We start from the raw sequence: 14,464 nt of genomic DNA, 5'->3' as shown, positions 1-14,464 counted from the left end.
GTGAAGTCAACACAAGTTGAATAAATCTCGTATTAGTTGCACGTTAAAGCTGCACGCGTAAAAATGAGCCAAACTATTTCAATAAAATAAAATTTGAAAGAAATGAACTGAAATTTAGGAATAGTATAATTTATTGAGATTCATGTAATAATTATCATGTGATGTGCGCTTAATCAATGTTTTTGAAGAATTAATCACGATATTTTTTCTGCATTACTTACGCAGCAGGGTTATATTTGCTTATTTTGAACTTTTTTGGTGATAAACATGGAATGTAAGTGCTGTTTTCAATGTGAAAATTACTTTCTTTTTTCACTAAGCAATATTTTTAAATATAATAATAATTAGCACAAATCTGGCGGCATGCTGCTTTAAAATTAAGGAAGATTTTGAAATATGCTATCATAACGAAAACATATAGAATCTTACAAAAGCTGGCATTTCCGTAGAGAGATTTCTGCAGTCGTGTATTAAGTTGAAATGATTCATTTTCCTTTTTAAATGTAAATTTAAACTTATGTTTTTTACTTGTTTAAAAAAAAAATGAAAAAGTCGAGCTATACATTTGTATTTGTATTGTAACTATTATGATCTCTGCATCGTAATCGTTGGTGTCGCCTTGCACAAACTTTAGTGTACACAATTTTTCAAACAATTAAAAAGCATCAATACGAAACTGGCAGCAGTTAATAATCATGATAAGATGTAGTTGTGGAACAAAGGGTTTTATACCTTAAGCAAGTTATGCCAATTTTTAACTTCAAGTTGTGTCGAATTTGCCTGTGGCAAAACATTAACATAAAATATTTGTTTATTTTTGTAAAGCAAATAAACTAATGCGTCTCCTTCTGTCTCAAAATCTAACACGAGGCGTCTGCTGCCTGCAAAACTATTATCTCTTTTCTTAGCTCACCTGAGCTAGCTCAGGGTGAGCTTTTAGGATCGTTGAATGTCCGTCGTATGTCATCCGTCGTCTGTCGTCCGTCGCACGTCGACACTTGTTCGTTAACACTCTAGAGGTCACATTTTTGCCTCAATCATCATCAAACTTGGTCAGGATGTTTGTCTAGGTGATAGCTCGGATGAGTTCGAACATGGGTCATCTCGGATGAAAAAGTAGGTCACCGGAGCTAAAAATAGAAAAACCTTGTTAACACTCTAGCGGTCACATTTTTGCATCAATCATCATCAAACTTGGTCAACATGCTTGTCTAGGTGATAGCTCGGATGAGTTCGAGCATGGGTCATCTCGGATGAAAAAGTAGGTCACCGGAGCTAAAAATAGAAAAACCTTGTTAACACTCTAGCGGTCACATATTTGCATCAATCATCATCAAACTTGGTCAGGATGCTTATCTAGTTGATAGCTCAAATGAGTTCGAACATGGGTCATCTCGGATGAAAAAGTAGGTCACCGGAGCTAAAAAAAGAAAAACCTTGTTAACACTCTAGCGGTCACATTTTTGCATCAATCATCATCAAACTGTGTCAAGATGCTTGTCTAGGTGATAGCTCGGATGAGTTCGAACATGGGTCATCTCGGATGAAAAAGTAGGTCACTGGAGCTAAAAATAGAAAAACCTTGTTAACACTCTAGTGGTCACATTGTTTTGTCAATCATCATCAAACTTTGTCAGGATGCTTGTTTAGCTGAAAGCTCTGAACAGGGGTCATCTCGGATAAAAAACTAGGCCACAGGAGCTTAAAATACAATAACCTTGTTAACACTCTAGCGGTAACATTTTTTGACTCACTTGTCATCAAACTTCGTCAGGATGCTTTTCTTGGCAATTGCTCGAACTAATTCGAGCATGGGTCATCTCGGATGAAAAACTAGATCACCGGAGCTAAAAGTAAAAAACTCGTTAACACTTTAGTGGTCACAGTTTTGCCTCAATCGTTATCAAACTTGGTCAGGATAATTGTCTTGGTAATAGTTTTGTCTCAATCATTATCAAACTTGGTCAGGATGCTTGTGTAGGTGATAGCTCAAATGAATTCGAACATGGGTCATCTCGAATGAAAAACTAGATCACCGGAGCTAAAAATAGAAAAACCTTGTTAACACTCTTGTGGTCATATTTTTGACTCAATCATCATCAAACTTGGTCAGGATGATTGTCTTGGTAATTGCTCGGATGAGTTTGAACATTGTAAATTCTCTAGTGGTCCCATTTGTGACTCAATTATCATTAAACTAACTCAGGATTCTTGTCTATGTCATTGCTCGTATGAGTACGAACATGGGTTATCTCGGAATAAAAAATAGAAACATAGATATGTGTCATCTGGGGTCAAAAACTAGATCACATCGCCGAAATATGGAAAAACTTGGTAACACTTTAGTGGTCACATGTTTTTACTCATTTGTCATCAAACTTGGTCAGGATGCTTGTGTAGGTGATAGCTCAAATGAATTCGAACATGGGTCATCTCGAATGAAAAACTAGATCACCGGAGCTAAAAATAGAAAAACCTTGTTAACACTCTTGTGGTCATATTTTTGACTCAATCATCATCAAACTTGGTTTGAACATTGTAAATACTCTAGTGGTCACATTTGTGACTCAATTATCATTAACCTAACTCAGGATTCTTGTCTATGTCATTGCTCGTATGAGTACGAACATGAGTTATCTCGGAATAAAAAATAGAAACATAGATATGTGTCATCTGGGGTCAAAAACTAGATCACATCGCCGAAATATGGAAAAACTTGGTAACACTTTAGTGGTCACATGTTTTTACTCATTTGTCATCAAACTTGGTCAGGATGCTTGTCTAGGTAATTTCTCGCATAAATTTGAACGATTACATAAACAAGCAAACAAATGCTACAGAAAATGTAAATAACGACTTCACTTTAACAAAAACTAGAAAAAAATCATACATACCAGAGTGCACATTGTCTATTAATGTTTCGCAAATTTCATCCTATACACACCTATATTTCTAAGAATGTTGTGATTGCGTTAACAAATTTAATTTACAGATCTTTTTGTGTTATCTACAAACAGAATGGCTTAATTTGACAAATTAAATGTTTGATCTAGATTTATAGATGTTCATTTATGTCCAGAGGCTTTATTAGAAGTAAATAAATTGTGCAACAATTGCAGTACTTTTGTTGTCATACATAATATGAATGTTGGAGCCAATAGGGGAGAAAATGAAAGATTTAGGTTGCTTATTGATGTCAAATCATTATTTTCCCGTAAAAATCAATATTTAATTATCATTCTTTAAGGCTGTGTTATTATATTATTGTCAAAAAATTCAGTATATATACTGAAAAAGTCAATATGTGTATATCGAAATTATGTTCATGATTGAAATAATAACAACATGAAACGAAAAAGTGATCAGCTTTTTTGACCGTATTTAATGACGGACTGTATTTGATGACAGTTTAAGGATTTGCAAGGGCTGTACAATGTTTTGCATTACAATTGAACAATATCCGTTCATATACTGTACTTAAAACCTCTCAAAATGCTGTATGTTCAATGCCCTTTTCCACGTTTGTATCAAATAAAAACAAAGTGTATAACAATATATTCGGATGGCTTTAAAATATGTACCTAAATTAACAATATGTTGTTTTTTAAAGTTCAAGCAATTGATGACATGTGTGAAGTCCTTACTACTCATGTTGAAATTATATATAATCATTTTTATCTAGTTCAGCAGTTTTCCTTTATCATTTTAATTTTAAAGATCATGTATGCTTTGTGATTGATATTGTTACTGTGTGTATATCACACTTGCAAAAAAATATATATGTATATAATTATGCAATAAACATTTTCAAACATCGAAGAATATGTAAAATGTGCACTGCAAATATTTGTGCACATTATATTTAATCAATAAATTACATGCATTAATTTCTTATTGGAAAATTTAACTTAGAATTTATAGAAAATAAATTTCTAATTATCTCCATTTATTTACATGAAATGATAAATTAGGTAATGTCTAATAATGCTTATTGGAACTTACAATATTGACAAATCTTAATTTGAGCATCGTATTTATGAAAGAAAACCATTAAAAAATTGTGTTACAGGATCTTTTAAATATCTTTTTTTATTCTTTGGATTCAGGCTAATTTGAATGATTTTGCTTACTTTAGGTATTTTTTCTCAATAGTTTATAATCAGTCTGTGCATACTTTATTATCTTGTCAAAATGCAATTAGATATTATTGACATGCTGTTACCAAAACAAAATAAATACCATTTGAAATTGTGCAACTTATTTTCTATAATTAATATATTTATCAAGAAAACAGCTATAGCAATTTTTATTAAAGGCCCGGTCACACAGCCCTCCACGGGCGTATCGCGGCCGAATTACGGACAAAAATTTCTGCCCGTGAGGCAGACGCTGTTGGACGCTTTGAGGTCGCGATAAAGACGCGATACAGCCGTACTTTACCCGTCGTTACACGCGGTAAGAAATTCACACGCGGTTGGCCGCGCGAAAAAGTTTTGGGCTGCCCAAAAATTTAGACCGCGGGTAATCGCGGGCGGTACACGTGGTACACACGCGGTAAAGACGCGGTACAGACGCGGAACGAACGTGCTAGGACGTGCTACGGCCGCAGTTAAGACGTGGTTACACGCGGTAGGACGCGAAATTTTAGCGGGTAATCGCGGGTGGAGCACGGTCATAGCACGTTTGCTCCGCGTCTGTACCGCGTTGTTATCACGTGCATTAGCGTGTGTACCGATTGTAAGTACGGACAAACGCCTTTCTCCGCGTAAACAGCGCACCCCAATACCGGCCTAATCACGTTCAGTTGCGTCTAGTACACGTCCCAAATACGATTGTCCACGGCCTAATCGCGTCCGTACAACGTCTGATTTTAGGAATATAAAAAGCGAGATTTGCCGAGCATTCGTCAGTTGTGCTCCAGACGTCAAGGGGTGAACATGGATCACCGTAATAACCTCGTCTTGCTGCTCCAGCAGCATCAGAACCAAGTGGTACAGGTACATCAGCTCCTCATTGACAAAAGAAGGCGAAGGAGGAGGAGGAGGGTGGTCCGGAACATCTGGGTGCACGACTGGATTGGCAGGAGACCTTAGCTGGGGCTGTACGATCGTCTCATGGTGGAGCTCCGTAATGAAGATCCAAGGGCCTCCCAGAACTTCATGAGAATGCCACCTGCCATGTTCGATGAAATTGTGTAGAAACTGACACCAGCCCTTACCAAAGAGACCACCAACTTGCGAGCACCCCTTGATCCAGGCCTGAAGGTTGGCCTCACCCTGAGGCACCTTGCTTCTGGCGCCAAGTATCGTGAGATGCAGTATGGCTGGAGGGTCCCTCACAACACCATCAGTCTGGTGTTGCGCGAAGTGTGTGCGGCCATCGTCGAGGAGTTCCGTGATGAGCTGCTCGCGCCACCACAGACTGCTGCAGAGTGGCGTCAGATTAGTGACAATTGGATGAACAGTTGGAACTTTCCGCATGTCATTGGTGCAATAGACGGCAAGCACAATGCCCGTAAATATCCTGCCAACACTGGGTCCGACTACTTCAACTACAAGTTTCTTCAGTGTCATCCTCCTGGAAGTCGTCGCATCTGACTACAAGTTCCTCTGGATAGACGTCGGCGGCAAGGGGTCTTCGTCTGATGCCCACATCTACAATGCAAGTGATTTCAGAGAGGGTCTCCAGAACAGCCCGGTTCGGCTGCTTTATTATACCCGTGGTAGGCCGCGGTACCGCTGCGCTTCACCCGTGATAAGGACGCGGAACAGTCGCAGGCGTCTGTTCCGCGGGCATACCACGGGTAAACAGCGGGTAAGCCAATTTTGCACATTTTCCACCACGGGCAACCGCGGGCAAAAAGAAATAGCGAAATTTTACCCGCGATACAAACGCGAAAGGCTGTGTGACCGGGCCTTAAACAAGTTAGACTTCGTGCAAGCCATCTCAAACTCTATCGCATATGAGATACAATTGAAGCTGTGATTTATGTTCAATTTACTGTGGGTCGTGGCTGATGGCTTTATATTTGACATAATGATTAAATCTAGGTAATTATCGTCTAAACCCTGAGAGAGGCAATCGAAATTATATTCATCTTATTTTTTCAGACATTGATATCACAAGATCACGTTACAATGTCAATCACAGTTTGAATACAAATGCAGACGGCGGGGATTTATATTTGAAAGCGTATTAAATAGTATATCTATCGGCAAGATAGAGAGTTTCATTAAATATTTCGTTCCTGCTTGTTTTTCTGGTAATACCCCTTACTGCTTTTAGAAAACATTTACGATACCTAACAATATTAACAATATGAACACGATGTGCAACATGCACATGAATTAGTGTTTCGTTTTCCCATTTGTTAAAACTCTATGTGTATCAAGTTTGCTTTGAAGACATTCATGAATCATGTGACAATTATGCCTACACGTTCATTCAATGTTATAGCATTTCACACGAATTTCTAAACATAAGAAAGTCAGTTGACTTGATTTGAATAAATTCTTTTCCTTATTGACACAAAGCTATTGTGTACCCAATATAAGCATTATTCTATTAATCACTGGTCATGATTAATTTAGTTGTTGCAGTAGTTTTTATGTAAAATTGTAGTCACTGACTGCTAAGCAATTTTAGTCAAATATACACATATTACTTGATGTTTGATGAAACCCAGTCTGCAATTTTCATGTAATTTTGTTGTGATTAATGCTTCCAAGATATCCTTTTTTTCCAGATTTTGATACCTTAAAACTGCTACTACTATGAACTGACCAACTGACAGGTTCTGTAACAAGACATAATAATTAGACCTTGAAAGTCCTCTAGTAAATGATTTATAATGTAACAATCCTGATAATTCTGATAAATAAAAAGCATGATAATAATATGAAATTAAACGGCCTTTTCCGTATCTGCTGTCCTTTATTATTTCGGAATCATACATTTAAGTTTTAACGAAAATAATCATGATGGTTATTATTATCTATACGGATGATACAAGTATGATATGCCAATTTATAAAATGATGACATATGTCGTCATATAGAACATGGTCACATGCGATGCGCTCATTTGTTTCCGATTTAAATCATATCGTATGATCTAAATCGATCATGGTAGTATTGTGTTATTCATTCAAATTGGTTTAGAAATTGAACATATTGAATTGCTGGATATATCTACGTTTAAGATAATCATAACACGTAATTTACAAATAAATTAATAATCTTATTTTTTTAATTAATATGATTAATTAGGCAAATATATCGAAAGAATCAGTTGATAAATCTTCACCTTAGTGCAGTAACCGGTTAACTCATAAGAGAACCATATTCGTTTCTTCATTAAGGTAAAGAAATACATGTAGATCAGTTATAATATTGTGCTTACACATACATGAGCACTAAATAACTCCTGCGCAAAACGTCAGCGATGCAATTTATTGTACTCTTGCATTAAATTCACGATTATCCATCTTCGCCAACAGTAGTTGTGCCCGCGGAAATGTTTTGTAGTTGAACACATATATGACGTGGTTGAAAAACATTTCAGAGACCTACGCTAAGTCTCTGGTTTTCTTATATGTTCACAAAGTAAGTGTAAAAGGCAATACTCGATGTACGAAATACGCTTAATATGCTTGTTATCAATAGAGCATATCGTAATAATGTAATAAACGTTTTTTATTACCCTTCCAGATTTTGTCCTCGTTTTTGATTGGATATTGATCCGCCGAACGAAATTGATATAACCGAGCCAGGCGGGTAATATACACACTAAATTTCCCCGTTGGGTACCCCACGTTGTAAACAATATGCGCTGTGAAGATGCGCGTACGGTTCAATTTTGCGCAATGTAAATCCCGATATTAAAGCACTTTTTAACCGTCAAATATAAACAATTACCAAGCTTAAGTAATGATAAACATTCTCATCAGCATTTAAAACAAATATAATCTCGTCAAAGCTTTATATTAATTCAAAAAAAGTGTCTTCAATAAACAACTCCTTTTCTCTTGTTTACATTCGTTAGGTACCAAAGTAAATTGTACATGTATACATCTACAGACGAACTTTTGAAAATAAATAAACAAATAATTAAATTAAAATAATCTGTACTGAATGCAAATTTTAACAAAAATTCATGGCTTTCATTAAAAATCTAAATAAATTATTCAAAATTAAATAAAAGAAATAACTTTTGGAAAACAGTAAGTGATTACAATCAGCTTTTAAACATTAATAACATTTGTAAACAAATTTACTTATATTATAAAGGGAATAAACTTTACATACTGTAATTGATGTAAGATAATTATGGAACAAACACAACAAAAGAAACGTTTTGCTACTCTTTCTGAAAATGATATAGAAAACAAAAAGCTTAAAGTAATAGCAAAGAATACAACACAATGTAACAAACTGGCAGCAAATACCTTTAAAGAAAACTTGAAAGAAAAAAACATGAATGAAAATTTTGAATTATTATCAGCAGAAGAACTTGCTGAAATGTTACAACATTTTTATCTAGAGGCACGCACAAAAGATGGAGAACTGTATAAGAAAAAATCATTAGAAAGTTTACGTTACGGTATGAACAGATACCTTAAATTACCACCACACAGTAAACCTTTTGACATAATAAGTAGCCCTGAATTCGCAGTTGCTAATGAAGCGTACAAGGCTGCACAATGTGAAATAAAAAGATCTGGAAAAGCATCTGTCGACCATTATCCTAAAATTGAAGACAGTGACCTTGTTAACTTGTATCATAGTGTCTACCTGTCTCCGAATACTCCGACAGGTCTACTTAATCGGGTTCAAATGAACATCCGTCTCTACTTTTGCAGAAGAGCAAATGAAAACATGTATTCAATGACAAAAGATACATTCAAAATAAAAACGTATCCCAACGGGAAAAAGTATATCTGCAAGGAACTGGATGAATTAACAAAAAATCATAGAGATGACAATGAGCTCATCTCTGGCCATATGCCAGAAGACACTGACTGTGGTGATCTCTGCCCTGTTAGGTAGATACATTTTTATGATAATATTCTGTTTGAGACTATACAGTTATTTTGAATAATAAGTTCAATTACATTTACAGTTCAAGTAAACATTGTATATTAAAGCTGCACGCCTCCAGATAAGCCAAAACATTTCAAGAAAATCAATATTTAGAAAAAATACGTTATAGATCTACTAAAATTTAAAGAAAGGTGAAAACATTCAAGATCCAAATAATATTTACATGCTATATTCTGTTTAAAACTTAATTTGCAGTATTTTATCATCATATTTGATTTCTACAGCGTTACTAACGCAATAAAGGTTGTTTTTGCACTTTTTGGTAATTTCCTTATATTGTAAGTACCGATTGAAATATGTAAATTGCTTTTTTTGTTCACCTCACAATATTTTACTTTCAAATACAATTCCAAAATTTTTATGAAAATTAACATGAATCTGGAGGCGTGTTGCTTTAAAATTTAACTTAAAGAGTTTTTGGTTCCTGGTCCCCCTTCATGCAATGAGAAAAGATATCTATAAATCATTTTCATGGCATGAAGTATTATCTGCTTAATTGCAGGGGTATCATTGGATGCCATCCAACTCATTGTCGCCAGGTTTAATCTAAGATTTCTATAACTAAGCAACACTACTTAACCTACCAAATAAAAATAACCATAGCCAAAGCAAACATTTGTATATTAAAGACTCTAGTGTATATTCATCATCATGCTTAAATTTTGTTTCCTTTCAATATTTCTTTTTTTTTTCCCAAACAGAGTATATGAAAAGTACATATTGAAACTAAACCCTGGCACAAACCGTCTCTGGCAATATCCAAGAGAATGCTACCTAACGGATGATGATGTATGGTTCCAGAACAAGCCGATGGGAAAAGACACACTCCAGAAATTCATGACAAAACTCAGTAAAAGTGTCCCTCTATCAAAGGTATAATGCCTTTTGCCGTAAACCATACTTAGGCCATCTTTAAAAAATGTTTGTTTGCAGTAACGCGACCGACTCGAAAAATTTGCCCCTACTCAAAAATTTTTTTCATGGTCTGGATAAAAAAAAAAAATTTGAATCAGAAAATTATGCCTTGTGCTTTGTTTTCAAATGTAGGTCTTATCAAATTAGAATTCAGTTATCAATTTATCAATTGTTACCAGATTATCAAAGCATATATTGTCCAGCATTTTGAAATTCCATGTTTATTTGGGAGTACAGTTCAATAAAAAAAAATCAGCCTACCTACCCACCTTGAAAATTCTGGGTCGGGTTACTGCAAACAAACATTTTTTTAAGGATGGCCTTATATGAATAATTTAGTTTTCCAAAAAACACTATCATATGTTGAACTCTAGTCCTATATGAATTATATCTAAAAATTTTAATAATTTTCTAAAAACAAATACTGAAAATATGTTTAATTTATTGAAATATTAAAAATAATGGATAATCTAAAATTTCAACTAAAAAAGTTTAATAAGTAACTTTTGCATACTTCCATGTATTAAGAAATCCTGAAAGTTTTGCCACAATCCTAAATTCGAAATACAAATTAATAAAGCCAAGATTTGAATTTTATAGAAAATACATGGTTGATGTCGGGATGGAGAAGTTTTATCCGGTGAGCGAGAAACCGGATAAACCTTCTCCATCCCTACATCAACCATGTATTTGATTTATCCTGCTTTTTATCATGTTTTTAGAATAATTAAATGGTTTCATTCTTCTTTTCCCCCGATAAAATAGCATCTATATGCATCTTTGTTTTGCTGCTAAATATGTGACGTCATCATATGACGTAATGACTGGAGATAGATAAGTTTATCCGGCAAGGCTTTATCCAGCTGATGATATAGACAGTAGCAGGATAAAAAAAATTTCATAATTAATAATGGCTGAAATTTATATTTAATGAGAAATATTCCACCACAATTAATTTTTAACAAAAAAACTTGAATAATATTCAGATTTTTCAAAAATAAACCAAGATGTATAATATATTTCGGGAAAACCTTTATATGAAAAGAAAATGGATCAAACAGAACAGTAGCTTTAGATAAGCCTAACAAATAATGTCCCTTATAAGTTATATAAATTTTCTTTCTCTGAGGAAAATTTCAGTAACAGTAGGTAGAAAAAATATGAGTTTAGGTCACAGTGATTGTTCTCACTTTATTGGAAAGAGACCTTAGCCTCTTGATTTTGGGAAAAATTATTGCTAAAAATGCTGATTTGGGAAGTAAAAAAGCATGTTTCAGTTCAAATTTTTGTGAAAACTGCATGATTTTAAAGAAAATTTCAATTGGGAAGAGGCCTTTTATCGGAGTATGTTATATTAAGAGGAATTTCATTGAATCAGTACACATTTTTGTCACTTTTCAGGTTTACACTAATCACAGTGTACGTGTTACTGGTGCATCACTTCTGGGAAAATACAGCTTTTCGCCAGCACAAATTATGTCCGTAACCGGGCATAAATCTTTGTCAGCCCTTTCAGTGTACCAAAGGGTAACTGATGAAGAGAAGATGATGATGGGAGCAGCAATCGGTTCTATTACAAAAGAAAAGACAAAAAGTCTCCCTTATGGTCAGGCTGAAATAAAAGGAACAGCTACATATGCCCTTGAAATGGCACCACGCCCTTCATCATCTGCTTTGTTGCCAATACATTCAAATGTTTTACCAGGGCCCAGTATAAATGAAAGTATATCTCAAGCTGAACTTGCTGATCTCAATTTGGATGAACTGTTCTGTGACTTTGAGTCTGATAATCACGCAATTACAAATACAATGAACTCCCAGACAAATCTCAGTGTCCGCAAGGCCCCAGTCTATATGAACTGTACCTTCAACATAACAATAAATAACAATAAGTAAAACCAGCACCACATCCTTGGTTCTGACTTCTGGCAACTTTTCTGTTTCTGACCTAGATCTACTCATAATTTAAAAAAAAAAAATCAACAAACAAAACAAAAAAACACATACATTATAGATCTAATTATTCTTATTAATTTAAGCTTGAAGGTGAAAAAGGGATTTTCTTTCAAGATAATAAAATCTTGTTTGAAATTGTGCTAAACTACAAACACATTTTGAAATCATAATGATATTTTAAATTATTATTGGATTTTCATGTACTGTTAGTGTACAGTAGTGACTACAGTACTGCAATACTGTATAGTAAAAAATTCTTACTTTTGAGATTGAAAGAGAAAATAAATTGCTGTCCTGGAGTCTGGACTAAGAAATGTTAAATAAATTTTTCATCACTTTTTAATAATGATTTTAATAAACAATTATGAACTGTCCCTTTCGATTTTCCCTCAAATTGACTGAAATTGTATATTTTTCCATCTCTTCTACAGTACATGAAATTGATGAATCATTCAATGAAAACTTAATGTGTGCCTGTTGTACATAATAAGGCCAAAAAAAAAAGTTACTTGTTTCCACTACCCCGACCGACCCTATTTTTTTGCCGCCGACCCTACATTTTTTTTGGACAAAAAAAAATCGTCGATAGTCATTTTCTCTTTCCGAGTATTACCATTCCTTTCCTCTTATTAACTATCTTTGCGCGCTTTAATATTACTATCGGCGAGACGCTTTACCTGTAGAGTAAAGCGTTTATCGATATGAAACATGGCTACGAGTATTTTGAATGTTACAATTGCAAAATGTAAACATTTCGCAGGGGTTAGAAAGATATGTACATTTCCAAACAATGCCTTGATATCTGATATTTTCTTTGAATTACATGGATCAGTCAACAGTGCCGATTTAAAAAATAACATAGACAATTTAAGTTTGTCGGTAGTCGGTTCAACATCCCCTTCGTGTACAGATTTCAAAGATTTACCGGAGGTCGACAGTTGTGCAGTTTGGATTAAGATCTCTTTTTCTCAGATGCAAAGAAGAGCCAACTCTCCTAGAAAGTGTTGCCATCGCAGCAGAAGCAGCAACACACAAGGCAGCAAATGCATTTGAACTGCTGATGGGAAAGGGAGAGTGTTTTCCTGATAAAAAATCTACAAGGTTTATAAATGAATAAAAAATTACATTTATATTTTAAAATATTTTTAATTTCTAATTTATATGCTACTGGTAACAGTGTTGATTTTAATCTGAATGCAAATTTTACTTTTTTAATTTTGCATTTGATCAATGCAAAATCGTTTGACAATCATTGAAATAATTTATATATTTAACTTATAAAATTTAAAAAAAAACATTTTATAAAAAGGAATATTATAATAAAATATTTATTATTTTAATACATCAAAATAGACAGTTGTTTAAAATGACAATTTAGGCTAGCAGACTATAAAATATTTAAACAATATGATTATCAAGACTTTAATCCGAGTATTTGAGTTTGATTGAGCCAGTCTGTTCATGGATGGCACTGGAATGTGTAAGCCACCCTCCAAGCCCCTAGCACTGGCTTAAGCAGAATTCAACATTTTAAATGAAAGTTATTTTTCACATTTCAGTTCTGGGGTAAAATATGGCACTGTGAATGCAAAAGATGTTTTGTACAACAAACTGGTAGACTTGTTTTGTGACGACCAATCAAGATGATAACATGGTTTGTATATGAATATGTTGTAATTTAATAATCAAGATAATAAAAGGACAACACTTTTTTCATATTTTGTTTGCATTCTTGGCATATAGGTCTCTTTATGCCCAAGTTGAAATAAAGTTTAAGACTTTTAAATTAAAGTTAATGAACAGTTTTTAGGTAAAGTATTTTGGCAGTTTTACTTTCAAGGAAGCTGCCTTTATTGTAATAGTTTCCATTTTTATTTTATAGTGTCATAATACTAATATTAAATACTTTAAAACAAAGTTTATATACATTGTTTAATATACATCTGTCAAGTGCATTCAACCCAATTTTAAATATTAGAATCTGTCTATATTTTCACAGGATGTTGAACAGAGTGTTTCTGATGTGACTGAATCTGAAGCACCATTTCCACTTACAGCTCAGACAGCACGAGGGATAGTTAATTGTGTGGAGTGTGAAAAACCTAGAGTTTATTATTGTAAAACCAAATTGTCTAGTCGTCAAAATTTAGTTCTGATAACAGCTATTTCTGAAAATGATTACACATGTGGATCTCCTCTTTCTGGACATGAACTGCTGAAAAATGTTTATATTAAGACTGCTGTTAATTGTGGCAGTCAAGTGGAGTTTCCATACTATAGCAGTGACTATAGGTTTTATGTGCGCGCATACTGTGGAGATAGTGATGCATCTGTTGATACAGAACTGAAAAAAACGTTATAGAACAGTCCTTCCCATTTGTGCCAATTGTAAAAATGGTGGAAAAGTGTCTGTGACAAAGAGACCTTATGGAAAAGAGTAGTGACTGTTTTTTTATTATAAAAATTGAGGGACAGTGGTTGGACGAAAAAAA

The 14,464-nt window shown here is 34.2% G+C and overlaps 1 protein-coding gene across 1 annotated transcript; it reads left to right on the top strand.

The window, feature by feature from the left end:
* The first annotated feature begins 7,722 nt into the window (after positions 1–7,722).
* LOC132751778 (uncharacterized) lies at positions 7,723–12,383 on the top strand. The gene is made up of 3 exons (XM_060742020.1): positions 7,723–9,043; positions 9,803–9,974; positions 11,418–12,383. The coding sequence occupies exons 1-3, from the start codon at positions 8,328–8,330 to the stop codon at positions 11,910–11,912; spliced, it is 1,383 nt and encodes a 460-aa protein (XP_060598003.1). The 5' UTR covers positions 7,723–8,327; the 3' UTR covers positions 11,913–12,383.
* The last annotated feature ends 2,081 nt before the right edge of the window (positions 12,384–14,464 follow it).

This window comes from Ruditapes philippinarum, unplaced genomic scaffold (assembly GCF_026571515.1).
Source record: "Ruditapes philippinarum isolate M1 unplaced genomic scaffold, ASM2657151v2 ctg297_1_1_1_1, whole genome shotgun sequence".
In the NCBI taxonomy this organism is placed as follows: Eukaryota; Metazoa; Mollusca; class Bivalvia; order Venerida; family Veneridae; genus Ruditapes; species Ruditapes philippinarum.
Note: the sequence above shows the minus strand (reverse complement) of the source record. Positions and strands in the feature narration are given on the sequence as shown.